General features: G+C 40.6%; 1 protein-coding gene across 11 annotated transcripts in view; it reads left to right on the top strand.

The window, feature by feature from the left end:
- The window catches only part of LOC143292366 (ankyrin repeat and KH domain-containing protein 1-like), a 72,155-nt gene that overhangs the window by 24,505 nt on the left and 29,982 nt on the right, over positions 1–17,668 (top strand). For 8 of the 11 annotated variants that reach the window (XM_076602568.1, XM_076602571.1, XM_076602564.1 and 5 more), the window contains exons 15-18: positions 577–758; positions 4,621–4,743; positions 8,771–9,356; positions 10,016–10,311. In XM_076602568.1, the coding sequence (XP_076458683.1) occupies positions 577–758; positions 4,621–4,743; positions 8,771–9,356; positions 10,016–10,311 (1,187 nt within the window). The remainder of the gene's footprint in view (positions 1–576; positions 759–4,620; positions 4,744–8,770; positions 9,357–10,015; positions 10,312–17,668) is intronic. The other 3 variants (XM_076602572.1, XM_076602565.1, XM_076602567.1) reach the window with 2 other exon arrangements.

Raw genomic sequence — 17,668 nt, 5'->3', positions numbered from 1 at the left:
ATCTCAGTGATATTGCATGAATATGTTTTACCATTCCACTTGATTTTCATAAAGCTCTTGGAACTTCACTGAAACAGCTGGTGTCAGTGAAAAGTTGGAAGGAATAGCTAACAGTAACTGAAAACAAATATTGATTTGTAAAAAAAATTGGTTAAGGGGAAAGCACTCTTTTTTCTGATGATGTCTGTGTAGTCAAGATTGCTTCAACCTTTTTTCATAATTGAATAAAAAATAGATGATGTTTGCTTGAACTCGGCAGTTCATGGCAAGTATCGTCTCTATGTCAAAGTGAACAGCATTTCAGCAAGAGATAGATTGAATTTATTTTGTACCAGTCAAAATGTTGCACTTGGCAGTTCATAGCAAGTATAGTTTCTGTGTCAAAATGAACAACATTTCAGCAAGAGATAGATTGAATTTATTTTGTACTAGTCGAAATGTTGCATTGATGATAAGGATTTAATTTTGCTGTTAATTTTAAGCCCTTCAGTTTGGAGTAACAGGTCATTTGTATGAACAAGTATTTGCTTGGAAGTATATTAACAGTGTGTGTGTATGTGTGTGGTAATGTCATAGGCAAGGTGTCTGAGCGTCAGGGTGGGGGGAAGGTGGTGGGGAAAAGAGCAGTTCCCACCAGTGGAGTGGAAGGCAAGCTGGTGGGGAAGACCAACAACACTGTGATAGCTGACCCTCTTCAGCAGATGAACCATGAAGGTGCCGTCCTGGCTGACCTCACTGATGAGAAAGCCACAGAAAAGGTATGATAGAAACAGCCATTGACTGTCAAGGTTTCTGCTGAATCATATTGATGACTACAATATTTATATTTATATATATATATTTTTTTTTAAAAGGTGAAATGGATTTTCCTCAAGAGATTAAAAAGTTATTCTTATCTTTTTATCATCAAATGTAATTTGTGAGCAGAACAGGTTGAGGTTGGTTTATTTTGATTCCTGTCAGACATTCTCATGCTGTTTGATCAGTGTTTATCTGTGTATAAATGGTGTCTATTTGAATCAGTTTTATTGCATACTTATGAAATATTTTAATGACAACTTACGATGGAAATAAGAGACATGAAGGTAGGGGAAAAAATTAAACATGGTGCAGAAGTATTGTTTAATAATTGCAATACTACCTGAATGAAGTCAGGTTACAGGAGTTGATCTTCCAGAGATTTATGATATGAACTTTTAACAGAAGACAAGCAAGAAAAGAGCATGAACACACAGAAACGCACGCACACACGCACACACACACACACTCACAGTCGCACACACACACAACACACAACACACAGAGGACATGCAGTGCAGAAATAGGTGGAGCTTGATAAGGAGAAGCTTGATGAGGAGATATCCTTGTTAGAATACAAGCTACAGCTTGCCAAAAAATAACCGAAGAAAAAAATAAAGAAAATGTTGCCATGAAGGTGAGTCACTAATCTTATCTGTGTTTTAATTATTTATGCCTTTATTTATTGACATTTGAAAAATATGGTGCCTTTTGTAGTGTTTTGTCCAAGGGTAATTTTAACTCAGTGGAGTTACTGACACAACTTTGAGCCATATACCCAGAAATCACATGATTTTTCATGATTTTTGAAAAAAAATACAAAAACCACCCTGACACTCAGACAAAATGATGAAAAGAAAGTGCAAAACCGGTTCATAGATTTTCTTACCTTTTCTCTGTAGATGCAAATATGAATATTCCATAGTCCACACGAAAAGGTATATAGATTCCATGATGTTAGTCACACAGAAGTCTATTCTAGTCACTATTCTGTCACTAATTATACTTTTGACTTCTTTGAATCCATTTGAAACAAATTACACATTGTGCTCCTTGGTATCCATTTGAAACACCAAAAAAACAACAACTCTACAATGCTACTTTATCTTCGTCATCAGAGCCTTGTTCTGATACTAATCCAACAGTTTTTTTAACATTGAGTTAATCCAGGAGTCAACATTTTTCTGAATGTGTCAGCCCTAAATTTAGATTTCTGTGGGTTTGTCATTTGAACATACTCTAACATTCAAATTGTCAATCGTAGACATATTCAAAGGGAGGGAGATCCATTTAGAAACAAACTGTCATTTGCAATCATGTGTTACTTTCCATAAAGTGTGAAGTCTTAGTAAAAACTCCAAGATTCTTCTGCTTAAATAGAAGCAGAGCAGCTTCAGCTCTGAGGTCGTGCTCTGCATGCATGTATGCAGAAAGTGTGATTGAGTTGATTTCATATAATTTTCTTGAATTTAACTGCTGTAGAAAATAAAATCTTTCAGTTTATTGGAATATTTGTTTTCCAGTCAGAGTCATAGTCAAGTATACTGTGACTTGACCTGCTGCAAAACATTACTGCTTTATTATGGGTTTTTATGACTGCTTCTAAACCCCAGTCTTTCATTGTTTTCTAATACCCAGAAAACATGTCAGCAAACATAAGAAATATCATATTAGCTTTTCAGAAATTTAAACCACCTTATCACCTTTCAAATAGAAGACCCATTTTAACTCCAGAAACCTGCCAGTAATGGTCTAAGTTTCACAGTAGTGTTATCAGATTAATAGGGCAAGCTTTGAGTTCTTTCTGTGACTTTCGTTGCATATATTGCTGCTCTTTCTTTAGTTCCCAGAACATAGCAGAGTTATCTTTGAGCCAGTAAAAAAAATAAGTGAATAAAGTCAGTTAAAAAAAAAAAAAAAAAAATTACTTTCAGTCAAGATGTAAACAACATATGGCATAAATAGCTGCTTTAAGAACTTTGTTGTGAATGTGTAGTTCATAGTCCCTGGAAGCACGTTTGAAAGTGAAATGTTCAGTGTTCCTTTAGTTTCATTGGAATTTTTCGTGGTACTGAATCATGCATTTTCTTTCCTTTTTTGCCTCTGTTCTCTTTCTTTGGATTTTTTCACATCTTCTTCCATTCGCCTCTTTTTCCCTTTATTTGATATTTTGTTTTCTCAGATAGTTGCTCCTGTCTATTTTTACTGATGAGTTGTTTTCTGTCATCAGTTGGAAATAGAAGAAATTCCTTTTTCTGACAGAATTTACTGGGTTTAAAAAAAAAATTTTATTATAAAAAAAAAGAAAAGAAAAAAAGTTTTTCCTTGTTTTAAACCGTTCATTGCACATTTTGATTTGAAAAAAAAAAAAAATAAAAGGTTCTTTCCTCTTTCTTTGCTATTCCCCTTCTGCTGTGTCTCAATAATGTGGTTGAAAAGGGCTAGCATACTGACATGAGATTGTTTCCAAGTAGTGGTCGTGGACTGAACACTTGTCATGTCACTAGAAGTGTCATTTTAGTGGTCACTGTGGATTGGTGAATGTGTCATAAAATATTCTGTGTGCTTAAGCACAAAACTGAAGAGGAAAAAGATTTTTTTTTATTGTTAAAAAAAAAAAAAAAAAAGAGAAAAGAAAAAGAAAGGACATTTGACACAGTTCTGTTTTTCTATGCATATTATTTTATCTGCTACAGACCATTCAGGCATATATGGAGTGATGGCCTAGAGGTAACGTGTCCGCCAAGGAAGCGAGAGAATCTGAGCGCGCTGGTTCGAATCACGGCTCAGCCGCCGATATTTTCTCCCCCTCCATTAGACCTTGAGTGGTGGTCTGGACGCTAGTCATTCGGATGGGACGATTAACCGAGGTCCCGTGTGCAGCATGCATTTAGCGCACGTAAAAGAACCCACGGCAACAAAAGGGTTGTTCCTGGCAAAATTCTGTAGAAAAATCCACTTCGATAGGAAAAACAAATAAAACTGCACGCAGGAAAAAAAAAAAAAAAAAAAAAGGGTGGCGCTGTAGTGTAGCGACGCGCTCTCCCTGGGGAGAGCAGCCCAAATTTCACGCAGAGAAATCTGTTGTGATAAAAAGAAATACAAATACAAATATCCATTTTTCTGAGATGATCTAATCCCTTGATTGTGGATATTTACAGAAAAATTGGATTTCATGTAGACTGACCTAATCTTAATGTGGGTCATTGCAGTTTACAAAACAAATGCAGAATACTGCATAGGTTCTGTAATTCAGCGTTCTGTAAGTCAGTGATATCCCACTATAATTTCTGTGGACTTGGCCATGTACTTGTCATCTGAATATTCTGAAGAGTGAAAATTAGATTATGGCTTCTGTATGCGGTTTTTCACTGGCTAGTTTTGAAAACATTTAGTTTTGGGGATGGCGAGCCTGTGACTTGGATGTGAGTACTTCAGAGCATTTCCTGTTTTGATATGAAAGTTGAGGGAAATCACACTGCACTAAGCAACTTTAAAAACTCCAGTATTTGGTATATTCATCCTCTTTCTCATGTGTGTGTGCTGGTGCACATTGTGCATATTTTTGTGTTTAAAATTGAAAGCAAATGTTGTCTGAGATGACCTTCAAATAAAATTATCAATGTGACCCGTATTAGAACATTGCTATGACCCAGAAGATCTTTGGTTGGTCGCCCTTTTGTGTGTGTGTGTGTGTGCGTGTACCTGTGTGTGTGTGTGTGCAGTTGCGTGTGTGTGAGTGTGTGTGTGCGTATGTGTGTGTGCTTATTATGGGCATGGGCGGATACGGATGTGCATTATGCACGTATGTGTGTATGTCAGGTGGAGGCCATCATTAACAATATCATGGCAAAGGAACTACTAGATCACAGTGGGGGCAGCAAAGAGGAGCAGTTCAAGCGGCAAATACTGGAGGAGCTGCAGAAGGTGAACAAACACCATCTAGTAAGCTACATTCCCAACACTGCACATGCACTGCTGTTTCCAATTGCATGGAGGAGTCTGTGTAGTGATTAGTGTTTTTTGTTTGCCCTCCTAACCAAGCAGTGGTGTTCTTCTGTCTGTAATGGGCTGTTGTATTGTTCGGAGGGGGTGGGGGGGATTTGTTGACTGCCCAAGCCGAAATGATCACTCTCCTCCACAGAGAGAACATTTCTTCATGTATCATTGTTTTTACTTGGGCTTTTCCAAAAAGAACATTTATTTCAATTGATGGAGACGTTGAAAAAAAAAAAATGCTGTGCAATATTTCGTTATTTATTTCTTCCCATTGTCTTGGATGGTGACAGTGTAATTCTCTGCTTGGAAACTGGTTGTACATGACAAGTTTTCCAAGTTAATGTTCATGGAGATTTGGTTCATGTATACCAGTTTAAAATGAGAGCACAGAAAGAAAACAGTTTGTTATTGCAGTTATGCTCCAAACAACACACATATACACAAAAAAGAAAAGAAAAATGGAGGGGAATGAGGAAGGAAAGAAGACAATAACATTCTACTTCTGTAACCTCTTTGGCTGCTTTTTGTGCATGCTGTTAACTGCTCAGCTTAGTGCTGATGTGTGTGCTGATAGCTGTATTGTTTGTGTGATAATGTTACAGTTTTGAGTACAAAAATACTGCCAACCATAGCCAGTTATTTGTTTATGTCGGGGTTTAATGCATACATACTCGTAAAAAAAATTCTGAAAATTGTTTGAACCAGATTGGTGGCAGATGGCTGGGTGGGAAAAAGTTCCAATTCAGTTCCTAGAAATAGAAGTGCTTGATAGTGCTCTTTTATGTTTGCTTTTTGTTTTGAGGTTATTTGTATTGATAATAGTTTTTAAAGGATTATTCATGTTAAGAAAATAATGCTTATCATAAGCAGCTGACGAGCAACCTATTTCCTCCTGTCAGGTGTTTTCTGTTGAGTTGAAGCAGAAACAGTGCTGAAACAAACACGTAACTAGCTGTTTGGCAAGAGTTAACAAATAGTATGGACAGGTTGCATAAGTTGGATTGAATTAAAGGAAGAGGGTATGTCTGCACAGGTTATTGCTCTTGCCGAATACAGTGGTACAAATGACAGAGAAGGTAAAGGCATTACTAATAAGCTAATGAAATATGAGAAGGGGTTTGGGGATTACTTCTTTTAAGAAAAAAATCTTGATTGAGCTGTGATCAATGTGCAGAAAAGATTAACATAGGAATCACTGTTGTATGAAATGATTTGTGAATCATGTGTTAGCATGCATTCAAACTGTCTTGGATTTTTCTTGTTGATTTGTCCTGTTCTGTTATATGTTACTGCCATGAATGTGAACAACATTAACATTTACATTAAAAAGTATGAAAATAAATGGGAAATAAATGACAGTTTAGTTCAAGACATGCAATGGAAAAAGACAGTATTTAAACTAGAAAGAGTCTCCAACTATATAAAATCTAATTTAAAAGAAGAAATCTTTTTTACTGTTATTTGTCTGCTCTTCTGTTAGTCTTGAAAGTTTCTGTTTTCGTACCAATAATCAAGCTTCTGGTCTTGATTTACTCATCAACTGGTCCTCTGTTGCTATTGGTAATGTTGCCATCATGATAGTCATTATCAAGCAACTCACATGGAACAGTGCTTCCTGGGTTCAGTGTGAATTGTGATTGCTTTTGGCTTTAAAATGGGCAACATGAATGCAGCTTGGAACTGAGCTTGAATGCTGTGGTGATGGGAAATTCAAGCAAAGTCTTTCCTTGGTCTTTGCCAGTTGATTCAGCTTTTCTGATCTTGAGAAGCATTGGATATTCTTCTGACTTTCTCTGTTGTATCTTCAGTGTTCCACTTTGAAGCTTGTCTGCTGTTTATGCATTCATAAAGTCCATGCTGTTGTTTTTAGCTTCTTCAAGATCAGCTACACTGATATTTTTGTGGACGATAATGATGGCTGGCTGCTGATCAGATTGACAATTCATGGTGGCATTTTCCATGTTGGTCATTGCTCCTTCATTTCACTGAGAGTGAGTTAACGTCAACAGTCATGGCAGAGTGGGCCTTCATAGCTTTGAAGATGTTTTGTGTGTGTGGAGAGTGTGTGTGTGAAAGAGGAGGGAGGAGGAAGAGGGGGGTGGGGGGGAGTTTTGAAGGGTTTTTTTTCTTTTTGTTTTGTGAAGTGTGTGTGAAAAAGGGGGTGGGGGATTTTGGGGGGGCTGAGAGTGCGAGTTCATGTTGAATGTTCCATTCTGAGCTCTTAATTATGCATGCCACTTTGTTAATTTGTGCACTAATTGGAGCCAAGACAGATCTGGTGTCGATGATTTTTCCTTGATTAAATCCAGAACACAAATGAGGGACATACAAGCCACTAAAATAAAGGTATTATTGTTGATAGTGGTATGAATGTCTTTAGTTATTCCACAATTTGGTGGATGACAATCTCGCTAACAAACAATATTTTTTTCTTTGGTCATTTTTTTTAAAGAAATGCAGTTTTTGCCTCCTAAGTTTGTGACGAAGATGGAGGAAAGAATTACAAATACGAAATCCTTGAATAATATACTTTGAACATGGAAGCAGGCAAAACATTATTACTTATATAGGTGAGTAGAGGTCAGCATGTACACTTAACACTTCACAGAGAAAGTTGGAACGAGAAAAATACTTGTTAAAAAAACAAACAAAAATCCAACAAACAAAAAAACCCTCTGAATACTTTTGTTTAGTCCTATGATTCCTTTAAGACTTCTTTCTTTTAATGGTCATCCCCCCCGCTCCACCACATACACAAACTCATGCACACCAGATAAATAGATATTGATGGATATATAGATGGAGAGAGAGGTGGTATTCATTCATTTATTCAGACCATGGAGTAATGTCATCACATTTCATGCAAGAAATTTCATGGGTCATCTGTACTTTGTACTCCCTACAAACATGCTTGAAATTTTAGACAGCACCCATCATGTCAAGTTCATATCACAGTAAAATGATAATGTTGAGACATTTGGTCCCAGAACGATGGTTTTTGTGTGGTCTGTATTGCATGGAACCTTTCCTCTCATTCTCTTTTCGTTTTTTTTCCTCCTTGTTCTACCCCTTCTGTTTTTATCAAAATGAAATGTAAGGGAATGATTCAAATAGGGCTGGTGTAAAATTTAACGTGAGGTTGACTAACCGGTGCTAGTACTTACAAAACCTTTTTTTTTGTTTTTGATCAGTATTTTCTGATTTGGTTAAAAAAAAATTTTTTTTTTACAAAGGTGTGAATTACAAAATGCATGAAATGAGTATAGGTTCTACTTTACTAAAATAGTTAAACTGACTCAGATTCTAGGCCTGTGTAGGCAAATTGATAAAAAAATCTGCTTTTTCCCTTTGAGATTTTGTGCAGTTGAAAAAAATTAAGTCGCACAGTTTCGTTTCCTGGAATAAATGTCATTTAGCAGATTGTAATGGGCATGTTCTCTTTCAATTGGGCATGGAAAATTGTTACATGTACTTTACTGAACAAATACATGATAGAGAGATTGATAGCAGGAACATTTTCAATTTGTTAAGTGGACTGTCACCGATGTGAAAATCTGTTACTGAAGAAATCCTTGAATATCATAACATTTGGCTCAAATGACATAAATCTCATTTTTCCTGGACAAAATTTGCTCATATAATATCCAGTTGCCTGACTTTGTACATTATTTTTGACAGAATGAGTTATCTACTGCCAGTTTAAAACTCTGGAACACTATGACGACTTGTAGGGTTTTTATCATCAGGTGCTGTCTCAGTTTTGAAAACTTGAGACTGAAACAGCTGGATGAAAAGTTAGTTGCAATGAAAGTGATTGTCATGGTCGCCATTGACCGTCTGTGAATAAGCAGTGTATTTGCAGTGTAAGAGATTGTAAGATATCCAGTAACTTTAGTGTCGCTGTTGAAGTATTTCAGTGATAGGAGTGCATTACCAAGATGTTACAGATGCCTGTCTGTGGGATGATTTTCAGATGGAGAGGGAGCTGCAGGACAAGGCCCAGGCCCAGCAACAACTGGAGCAGCAGCAGCAGCAGCTCCTCAAGGCACGCTCCCCGACGGTCAGCAGCACAGGCACGCAGCAACAGCGGAGTTTACCTGACCCCTTGTGTTTGCCAACCTCCCCGGGCATGGACTCTTTGCCCCTGAAGGATCTGGTGGTGCAGCTGCCCAAGCTGCTGACCAGTCCAGACCTGGCTGCCCAATCCCTCCTTCCCAGCCCTCCTGCCCCTCACCCTGCCCCTCCCCCCATTGCCAGCCCGGGAATGTCTGTGGCGCAGCAGGTGCAGCCGCCTTCTCCACAGTTCTACCAACAGCCTGTCCCCAGCACTGTGGTCACCAATGGCAATATGGGGGGTGGTAACAGCACTGGGAAGGTGTCCAAGGGGCGGAGTGCGGCAGGCAAAACACCGAGAACCAAAACCTCCCAGCAGCAGCCCCCCCTTCCACCTCCTCCACCTCAGCAACAGCCATTGCCTAGTCCGTCACAAATCGTGGCCCAGTCCGTCTCTTCCACAGTTGCTCCTCTGGCCCTCAACCTCCAGATGGAGCACAATGGAGGTGAGTTGCAGCTTCAAAAATATTTGCAAGTGCTGTGTTATAAAGGTACTTAGCTGGCGGTGGAATTAGCTTGCCTTTTGCAGATAGTTCAAGATTTCTGGAATTCCATTGAAAGGCTGTTCATTGAAAATATGAGAACTGAAAACTGTAAACAAAGTGTTCATGTGATTGTTTTTGGAGTGAACTTTTAGAAGCAGTTTGATTTCATTATACTTTTAGCTGAATCATGTATATAAATATATAAAAAAATCTTTCAAAAATGTATACACTCCAAGGGTTGTTAATCACAAAGTTAAAAACTGAAGGGTATATGTAATAGTTGTGAAATATCTATATAATGATTTTTCAAATAGAGATATAAAACAATACTTGGTAATGAAAAGGAGTAACATGCCTGCTTACTAATTTATAGAATATGCTCAACAGTACTCTCCCCAAGTAAACCTGATGTATTCATATCATTCTATGCTTTCTTCATGATCTTTGTGTACATACTGCCCATATATCTTCAAAGACATAAATGCTTTTTTATGTAGATATTGATTTGTTTGGTTATTTGATTGATTATTTATTTAATGTTCTGATCGGTATATATAGATATCAATGTAACTGTAATGAAAAAAGAAGAGGGGGAAAAAAGTCTCTGTATTGTGTGTCAGGTTCCCAGTCCCACCAGCCCGACTTCTCCCAGCAGACCCCTGTCCAAGTCAGTGCCGAAGCCCTCCAGCTACAGCAGCAACACCTGGCCGTGCTGTCACAGCAGCAGCAGCAGCAGATCCAGCAACTGTCTTACCAGCAGCTGACCACCCAGCAGATGGCTGCCACCCAGCAGATGGCCTCCCCGCAGCAGCAGCAAGAGCAGTTCCTGCAGCAGGTGCTGTCCCAGCATCAGCAAGTCTTGCCAGCGCTGGGCCAGACCACGTTTCAGCAGCCCCTGCCACAGCTGTTGCCGCAGGTGTGTACTGTTTCTGTTGTTTAACCCTTGTCTCTGTCTGGTTTGAGTTTTCACCACTGAGCACTGAGGTCTTGGGAACTGTATGAGATCTTTCTTTACTCTGCCAAATGCATGGAAAGAAAGATCCTGAAGGGTCAGTGTACTTCTCCGAATAGGGGGATAGTAGTTTGCACAGAACAGGAATGTCAGACCCCTGCCGGAGTCTGTACTAGTGGGTCACAGTAAGTATATAACTTAAACGTAATTTTAGATAGAAAATTTCCTTTCAAGGTGGTGTCAAAGCCTGCAGAATGATCCACATACATGACAGCACTTCTGATGTGGGAGGGGGAGGGGTGGAGTCTCGGGCAATAAATTGCACAAAATGCCAGTATTAGAATCTTTTGAACCATCTAGATTCTGCGGGATGTACTTCATGTTTTGCAGCAGAAATAGAATGACATGTATGCAGAGACTTCATCCTTTTGGATTTTTTGTGCGGTTGGATAATTTCGTAGACAGGTAGATTGCTCTGTTCCTTTACTTTTCATCCCTCCCTTCCTCTGAGAGAGTGAGAGGCTGTGAGAGGCGACAGTCGAGCCACAACATGGGAGGAGGAAATAAAGAGGAACACAACTGACGTGTGTATGTGTTTATTGTGAGAGTGTGACGACATGGAGAAACTCCACTCAGCCATGCTAGCACCACACACCAACATTACATTGGTGTTGCCGACAGGATAGGACAATATGCCAACATGAGAATTGGCATTGTTGATAAATGAGGTGGGAAGTGAACTGGTTTTGCGCATTGACGGTCAGTTTAAGTTTGCTGCCATTTTGGAATTGGATAGAATCTCTAAAATCCTTTTTCGGACCAGAATGCTTTTCTTGGTTGGGCATCAGATTAAAAGAAACATGAGAGTAAGCTGGTAAACTTTTGAAGAAATTTATCGTTTGTTTATTATATTTGAACTTGAAGTAGGTTGAGGTTGGAAAAGACTGGTAGCAGATGACAAACACTGCTCACCACCACCATTACGTTTCCCAGTAGCTCTGCAGTGTGTTCCAGCTTGTTTTTGTCGGCCACATGCAGTTTTGTTTTGCATTTCACATTGAAAGCAGTAAGCATGCTGTTTTGACAATGTGAGTAGTGTTAGGAGAAAGTGAAAAAGCTTAGTCAGTGACAATTTTGTTAATCGGTTACATTTTAAGAACAACCGTTTTTCTAACCATTTTTTTTTTTAACCATGAATGGTGAGCCCTTGGAAGAAGTGACCAGCTTCAAGTACCTGGGAGCAACCCTGTCCAAAGATGGCACCTGCACAGCAGAAATCCGAAATAGGATTAATTCTGCAACGGCAGCGATGGCCAGACTGAACAGGGTATGGAAGAGCAACATCAGATTCCACACAAAATTCCTGCTTTACAAGTCACTGGTGGTCTCCATCCTCTTATATGGATGTGAGACATGGACACTGATGGCAGAAACAGAAAGAAGAATCCAAGCATTCAAAACCAAGTGCTTGAGGAGACTACTACACATCTCCTACAAGGAGCACAAGACCAATGACTATGTGCGGAACCTGGTCAGCAACCTTGTTGGGGCCCCAAGAACCACTGCTGGCGACTGTCAAACGACGGAAGATGGCATGGTTTGGTCATGTCATACGACATAACACCCTCTCCAAAACCATCCTGCAAGGGACTGTAGAGGGAGGGCGCAGACGGGGGTGGCAGAGAAAGAGCTGGTCCGACAACGTCAAGGAATGGACCAAAATGACGATGCCATATCTCCTCACGACAGCTGCCAACAGAACGGCGTGGCGAGCTATGACATCCTATGTTCCCCCAACGACCCCAGCGGTCGAGGGAATGAGTGAGTGAGTGATTTTTCTGAAGTAAATTGCAACGGCTATGCTGTCAGGACCAACGTCGTGTTAATTCAACATTGGGGTCGGCCCTGCCAGCAGCGGCATAGAGGTCCACACCATACCATCCGACGTAGCGAAACATTTGTCGTCACCACGGGAGCTGTGCTTCTATGTCAGACAGGTGTGTCGGGTGAATTCACTTCAGTTTCCATCACATTGCTCAACGTTGACTTTTCAGTGGATGAGGCTGTCCCCTCCATTCCCCCAAGTTATCCCCCCCTCAAACCCTAATTTAGGTGAAACAAACCCTTACCCCAATTACCCTATCTGTGCCTTAAGTCCACAGCTGACAGGCTGTCCAGATTGACACCTACTTCAGCAGCGGAGAGGTCCACACCACACCATCTGACATAGCGGACTATTCAAATCAAATCAAATCTAATTGTGGTGCTTAGAGCCTCGCCAACCACTAAGGCCATCTCAAGGCTATCGCCATGTTAGTACCTACTTCAAGTCAAGGGTAAAAAAATACAATCGGGTCAAATCAAATTATGATGCTTAGAGCCTTGCCAACCACTAAGGCCAAAAAAATACAATAAAAACTAGTCGACGCTTTAAGCTTTCCACTCAAAGTTCAGAAACCTTCCATAGTTTAAAACCTTTAAATTTGATTAACTCTTTCATTCCTATTTTTCTGTGAACTATTACTCCCCCTTTTACGAGATTCCTACCATACATATATTCCTTCATTCTTGGATTCCAGGCAATGCTGCTTATTACACCAAGATTGTCATATACTGTTGTGTACAGAATTGATGTGAGAAGTTGTCTGTGACCCTGTTGACATTATATGGAGCCAGAATCAGATCGTTATCTACACAATTCTTGAACAAAAACTATTCAGAAACAAAATTTTCTCTAAATAAGCATGTCCGTGTCATAGTCATCACGTAATATGCCACACAAAGGTGACACATGTGTGATATACCTTGAAGCAGTCACGCTAGTCACTGCCAAAATATACACCACAATTTTCACACTTGCACTTTTTGAAGTTTTCATCACCCGCTATCTGTACTTCTTCAGCAGCAGCAAATTGCACTCTGTCCTTGTCATTCATTTGAAACAGATCAAAATTATCATCTGATACAGCGTTGTAAAACGTATCATCAGAAAAGTGGTCAGAATCCGAACTTTCTACACATTCCATTTTTCTGTGTCCATGTGTCTACATAGCACAGTGGCAAGAATGTAGTGGCGCCCACTTTCCCACGGCCTAGGGTAGGCGAGGGGGGGTATCTGGCGTCCGTTCCTCTCATAAACACTGCCCCACTAGTGACCCGGTCAAGGATAGATGACGCGCGCTGATGACGCTACTCGCGGAAAATTCAAAGTGCTTACCGCGAGAACCGATTTTCCGGGCTGCAGGAAGGAAAGGGGAAATTCTCTGCTGCATGGTTTTCCGGCCTCCAGGAATGAAGGGGAAAATTCCTGTAAACCGGAAAACTGTGCTGCAGGAATGAAAGAGTTAAAAATGTTCTTTCAAGAAGTCCATCAGCGTCCATGGAGGGACATCATGACACAAAGTGTTCAGAGAATCTGCCATGTAATGTCTGTGTCTAATGTCATGCAGATCCCATTTGTCGTCACCACTGGAGCTGTGCTTCTGATGTCAGACAGGGGTGTCTGACTGTTGGGGTGAATTCACTTCAGTTTCCATCACATTGCTCAACGTTGACTGTCAGTGGATGAGGCTGAGCCAGTTGTGGTCAGCACCTACATCAGTGGAGAGGTCCACACCACGCCATCAGACGCTGACCATTCGTCATCACCACCGGAGCTGTACTTCTGATGTCAGACAGGGGCGTCTGATTGTTTGTGTGAACTCACTTCAGGCAGCTTCTGTCAGCTGTCAGTGGATGAGGCCGTCCCCCCACGGCTGACGGTCTGTTGGGGTCAACACCTAAATCAGCAGAGAGTTCTGCACTACGCCAGCCCACGGGCTACCTTTGTCACTTTCACTGTGACAGTGTTTCTGGTGTCAGACATGGGTATCTGACAGGTCAGGAGAGCACACACCACAGCAGGCTGCTGCCATTGTTTTGACATTGTGGACAGTCACTGGATGAGGCAGTCTCCCCTCCCTTTTTACCAAGACTTTTTAAAGAAATAAAGGAAGAATCGCTAATTATTTAGGAAGGTGTGTATATTGGTGCTGGGTCAGTCTTCTTTTTTCTTGTAGGTGCCAACTGGGCTTTGTGATGAATATACACATTGACTTCTCACAGTGAAAAGATGAAAAAGATTTTTGGTGGACAGTGGTTTGTTGTGTATGTGTAGGTTTTGTGATGATAGATGAACATTGATTTGTCACAGTGGAAAGATGATTTATGAGATTGGTGGTGGACAGTGTTTTGCTGTGTAATTGTAGGATACATGACTACAGTTGTTGCTACCAATTTGTTGTAGTTAAAACAGACAGTTGGCAGACTGAAGTTGTCTGATATATTCTTTATTTCTTGTTGATAACTATGACAGATGAGAGAAGAGATAGTAAAAGTGCTCCCTTAGAGGAGGTGGCGATGTTAAAGAGAGAATTTGAGAGACTGAGATTAGAGGTTTCAGAAAAACGGGATAATTTTGTGTACATGAGAAGAGAAGAGAAAAGACTCTTAGTAAATTTTCTGGTTATGAACAGGATGTAGATGAATGGATAAATGAACGCAATTCAACTCTGGGAGACTTGAAGCTTAGTTCACTGTCAGAGACTATATTATTCATCTTACAGCATCTTCAAGGACCAGCAAAGAGGGAAGTCAGGCTTCACTTGACCAGCTCCACAACAGCAGAAGATAACTTGAAGTTAATAAAAGATACTTTCAAGGTTTGGGGTCATTCAGTGAAGCACTGCAGAAATATACAGCAGGTGCCAGCACAGTAATGAAGACATGAGAGATTTTTCGTTTGAACAGAACGAACTTTTCCAGAAGATAAATTCCATTCAGCCAGGTTGTTTTCCCGTAAAGAAGTTCTCAGAGATCAGTTCGTATCTGGTATCCAGGACACAGTGCTTCGCAGAGAACAAAAGAAAGCCATTGTGGATAAGTCTGTGTCATTCATTGATGTCAGGGCAATAGCAATACAGTGGTCAGCTGACATTGCCCCATCACCCTCCCCTTCTGCAGCAACCCCATTTTTGGGTACAGCGGAAAGTTACAAAGTTGCTGCTAACACAGTGGAGTTAGAGGAATTAAAGAAACTAGTACAGCAACAAGAAGAACAGATTAAGATGCTTCTGTAGGCACTCCAGGGAGACAGACACCAAGATGGGAAATGTTACAATTGTGGACAGCCAGGGCACAGTGCCAGGAATTGTGACCAGGAAGCAGAAAGGCCACCACATTCACGGTCAAACCAGGGAGGAAGAGGTCAAGGCCGAGGAATAAGTGCAGGCTGAGGATCAAGAAGAGGCCAGGGAAACGAATACAGGTCTGTGTAGAGAGCCAAAAGCAGGCTGGAGAGGATGAAGGCTCATCTTGAGAAAAGGCAGGCGTTAGGATGGTGGGGAAGTGGACATTGGGGGTCACATGGTGTATTGTTTGTTAGACACGGGTTCTATGGTGAGCACCATTTTGGAGGAGTACTTTCAGAAGCACTTGAGACATGACCACCAATTAAAAGAATGTTTTTATACTCTAAAAGCAGCAAATGGCATCAACATCCAGTATAGCGGATATACATGCACAGACATCTCGATAGGTGGGCAGATGGTGAAGGATGTCGGAATTTTCGTGACCAAGATACCTTCGGATGCAGTCAGGAAAAAACTGTAACCTTTGTCTAGTGCAATTGGGGATGAACGTTTTTGAGAGATGCTCAGAACTGGGTGACCTACTGAAGGACAGTGCATCAGAAAATTAGATAAAGCACATATAGCCTAAAGGAAAGGAACAAGAGGATAGAGTGGTCAATAGTGTCAGAAGCTGCTGACAGATCTAGAGAGTGAGAACAGATATCTTATCCTCATCAAATCCCGAAAGCAAATCATTCACTATTCTAAGAAGGGCCATTTCGCAACTATGACCACGTCTATAAGCTGACTGGTGGGAATTAAGTAAACCATTTTGTTCCAGATGAGCTAAGAGCTGAGACAATATGATCTTTTTTAGCAGTTATGATAAAAAGACGAAGTCCCATATCTTAGACATGTAATCTCAGAAGATGGTGTGGCTACAGGTCTGGAGAAGGTCAAAGCAGTGGAGAATTGGCCTAGACCAGTCACGGTCAAGCAGCTACAGACTTTTCTTGGCATAGCAGGATACTATAGACGCTACATCAAGAAGTTTGCTTATATTGCATCTCCACTGTATGATGCAATGCAAGAGAAGGATCAGAAAGCAAACTCAGCGAAGAAATTCACATCGAGAAAGCTAAAATGGGCAGAAGAATGTGGCAGTATATTCAACACTCTGAAGGAGCGACTGACATCAGACCCTGTACTGACTTTTGCAGACTTCAGCAAACCCTTCATTCTGCATGTGGATGCAAGTAATGAAGGCTTGGGTGCTGTCCTGTCACAGGAAGTGGAGGGAAAGGTACGAGTGGTTGCTTATGCCAGTTGATGTTTGAAGGCAACTGAGCAAAATATGCAGAATTATTCCAGCAGAAAATTTGAACTTCTAGCCTTAAAGTGGGCAATTTCCGAAAAGTTAAGAGATAATTTGATGGGCTCTCGATTTCAGGTGTGGACAGATAACAACCCGCTAACATGTATTAACACAGCAAAGCTTGGAGCAGTTGAGCAGAGATGGATTGCAGACCTGGCATCCTACAACTTCGAACTCCAGTCTAGGGAAAGAAAAGAAAAGAGCAGTGCTGACTCTGTTAAGAATGCTATGGTGTAATATCCAGAATGCAGTGGACAAAGCTACAAGCACCACAACAATTCCAGTGGAAGTGAGGGAAGTGATAGCTGCTGAGGACATGATCTACATTCAAACGTAGTACATCGACATGTCAGGAGAAGGTCCTGTGCAGGTATCAGAACTCCAGCGTATGCAAGATGGTGATGCCACCATCATTGGAGTCATGGAATATGTCGGTAGGGGCAGGAACCCAATACTCTTGCTGTTGTTCCTCTCAGATTTCTTTCATTGCATTCTCCCATAATGTACGGCAAAGCAATGTCAGTGTTTGTATAATGTTTTTTTGTGCATTGACATATTTTGGAAGATAGGTGACATGTAACCGTATATTTATCTTTCGGATGATTTTGAGCTTTGTCATCAGAGTGCTTGTGGTGAACTTTTTTTTTTTTTTTTAATGTGGCATATTAATTCAAATGATGGATGCCATGCATCATGCTTTACCTTTCTGATAAAGACGAGCGTTGTGATACCAGTGTATTTTGTTTTTTTGCACTGTATGAGTGGTGTTGTTTTTGGCTTTTCTTCTTAAAAATTGTTGAACGTTAGGATGTTATTTAAAACTTGGGGGGAGGTATGT

Source organism: Babylonia areolata, chromosome 18, assembly GCF_041734735.1.
Source record: "Babylonia areolata isolate BAREFJ2019XMU chromosome 18, ASM4173473v1, whole genome shotgun sequence".
Classification (NCBI taxonomy): domain Eukaryota; kingdom Metazoa; phylum Mollusca; class Gastropoda; order Neogastropoda; family Buccinidae; genus Babylonia; species Babylonia areolata.
The sequence above is the reverse complement of the archived record's forward strand: the minus strand, read 5'-3'. Positions and strand labels throughout refer to the sequence as shown.